At 54.4% G+C, this 2,878-nt stretch overlaps 1 protein-coding gene across 1 annotated transcript; it reads right to left on the reverse strand.

Annotated features, from left to right (window-relative positions):
- Positions 1-57: 57 nt before the first annotated feature.
- Positions 58-829, reverse strand: VDBG_01304 (predicted protein; the record flags this gene model as incomplete). Its single annotated transcript, XM_003009575.1, has 4 exons — positions 58-96; positions 164-462; positions 514-561; positions 688-829. 4 exons carry the CDS (start codon positions 827-829, stop codon positions 58-60), a joined length of 528 nt encoding a protein of 175 aa, XP_003009621.1.
- Positions 830-2,878: the final 2,049 nt, after the last annotated feature.

Raw genomic sequence — 2,878 nt, forward strand, 5'->3', positions numbered from 1 at the left:
CCAGGGCTGGACGTACTTGGACAGCGCGGCGGGGAGGCAGTCGACGCATTCGCAGATCTAGACGCAGAGAACCCCGTCAGGCCGAGCCCACCAAGACTATGTGGGAAGAGAGAGGGCGACAGGACCAGGGGGGGGTCTCTGTGCCATGGGGAAGTCCACTCACGTCGGTCTTGCCGATGCCGCACTGCAGAAGGGCCGAAGGGTCCCTGTTCTTGATGGCCGTGTAGATGCAGGGCACCTCCTTGGCCACGGTGAAGATGCAGCCGAAGCAGCTTCCTAGCGGGGCCGTGGCGCCGAGGCCGCCTTCGGTCGAACCGGGCTCGGGGCTGGCGCCGAGGCTGCCGTTGTTGGAGCCGGGGGTGCCGGGTCCGACGCCGCCGTGGCCGGGGCTTCCGTGGCCGGAGCTTCCGTGGCCATGCTCGGAATGACCCTGGTACATAGGGTTGAGAAGGTACGGGCCCACTGTGGTGGATGTCAGCGTCCGGAGCGTGAAGATGGCGTTGTGCGACTTACTATGCTTGGCCAGGCAGAGCTCGAGACCGGCAGGGATGAAACCGGTAGCTGAGAAGGGTTCGAGTTAGCTCCGGATGGCAGGGGACAGGATGAGTCTTTGAGTACTCGAGTCGGGGCCGGAAACGAAAGCACACCGATCAAAACCACCGGCGCTGCATTTTGCATCTCACTCACCGTACTTGGCATCCCAGGGGACGACGTCGTGGTCGCCAGTCTTCTTCTTGCAGTCCTTGGCGGGCTTGTTGCCGTGGACGGGGCCTGCGCTGACGGCGCCAAAGATGGTCGCAGCGACGGCGAGGTGGGCGAGGAACTTCATCTTGATCAAGGGATGTTGTATTCAGAAATGACAGTGTTTCTTGGGGAAAGGGGTAGTAGTAAAGACTGTGAGTTGCGGATGAAGCTTTCGGATCAAGGAACACCATGGCCAAGCTGCTCAGCACTGGTTCTTAAATATTCGATTCTGTTGTTGACGGCATGAGAAATGCGCCGGCTCGACGATGTGCTTCCCAGCGCGAACTTCGGAAACGAATGCTCTGAACATAACAGAACTGTTGAATAGGAATGCTGTTTTCCTGGACGTTCACCGAGACAGATAACCTGTCAGTTCTCTCAAGTCTTGAGACTTGAAGGTCCTACGTTGAGGGGTTGTTGCTGAGACATCATGATCGTACGCCCTCGAATCACGATTGACGGAGCTCGAACACTGCGAAAGCCACGAGACGGCAACCTTGACGAAGAAATGTTCTTGTCCTCAGTCTCAACACCCCTGGACGAACTAGTCAACTAGTATCCCTTCCTGACGCTAGATCTGCTGGAATGTTGGGCAGCCACCACGCGGCGGACCGATGCGGCGCTCTAAATCGTGGAGGTAACGCTCCTTGATGTTTCTTATTCGACAAACGGCCCTGCATGACTATGTGATCCCAATCGCAGTGAACAACGGAAGTCTTGGCCATATTTTGAAAAGCCACGATATGGTAGGTACGTTCCTGACAGGAACTCAGCCGCACCTGGCACTTTGCGCGTTATACACGAGTTGAACTGCTTTCCACCCGTCTCGCGCCAAAGCATGCTATGCAACCAGAAATGCCGTGAGAGAAGACAGTGATGGACCGGTCGAGGTCTGGCCCATATTTTGAGCTGCTGATGCCTAGGATTGGGAAGATGACTTTTGACTCAGAGCCATAAAACTTCCCCTGAATGCCAGCCTTCGCGTCCGCTCTGGTACCCGTGAGGGGAGCCGAGCTTTTGCCCCTGTCTGCCGTAGTCTGCGCGGGTATACAAGAAGATGACCTTTTCTCTCGTGCCAAGGCCGGACACTCTCCTTCCTGCACCCAGGACCGACCTCACGCGTACAATGTCATTCCTCGCCGTACGCAACAGGGTCTCAAGACCCCCCCGCTCTCAAGAAGCCATCTCTCAAGAACGGCTGAACGAGCACCGCTCTACAAACCCATAGCGAGATCTTTCAGAGCATACTAGGAGTCACATTGGCGTTGTGGGTTGATGAACTGGCAGCAGGCGCCCTAAGAACCTGCCGCGTACCTGGGTCATAACATATTTATGTGTGAATTCGTGGTGCTGAGTATACGAATGTAAATGATCACTGGCAGAGCGAGAGGTCGACCACATTTACGGGCACGAGGGTTCATGCGACTATTCGCGTTCAGACGGTCAACGACCCATTAGCCTCGTCATCATTACATCATTGTAGTCGCCGGTGGTGTTGTTATTGCAGCAGCTACCCCTAACATCGTAGGTGGTTCAATATTCGTGTCGGGAATTCTCGAAAGGATTCTATCGGTGAATAGAAGCCTTCACTGAGTGAGGGACATATGGCCCCAAAAAAGGCCTGGAACCTGCTTGCAGTCTTATTCTAGCATCGTGGCACTGTTCGTCGCCTGGCTCTGTACAGGCCAGTGAAGGATGACTGTCAGCGCGGAACATGAGATCTTTTATGCATTGTGCACATAATGAACCAGCTCATGCAGATTGATGATGAGCAGTAGGCTACTTGCATAGTGCGAGCATATGCTAAGCGATCGCCCTTCCCTAGGCAGGTAGGTGCTCAGAGGAGTACGATTAAATATGCCATCATTCCAGCAGGCGTCTGAAATATCCGAGACCCAGCTCCATACATGAAGCTATATTTGAAGACTGATCTGCGGAGTGCTTGCAAAGCTTGAGGCAACCTGAGGGATCCTAACAACACTAGTATATCTTGCTTTGGTCATAGAGAAATGGAGTCAAGGTGTTTGCTGATCTGAGGTACAATAATGCCACGGTACAAAACAACAGGAAAATCGGACCGAGACAAACAACCGGACGGATGACACCCCGAGTCTCTTCTCTCTCTCTCTCTCTG

Source organism: Verticillium alfalfae, genomic scaffold (assembly GCF_000150825.1).
Source record: "Verticillium alfalfae VaMs.102 supercont1.1 genomic scaffold, whole genome shotgun sequence".
Lineage (NCBI taxonomy): Eukaryota > Fungi > Ascomycota > Sordariomycetes > Glomerellales > Plectosphaerellaceae > Verticillium > Verticillium alfalfae.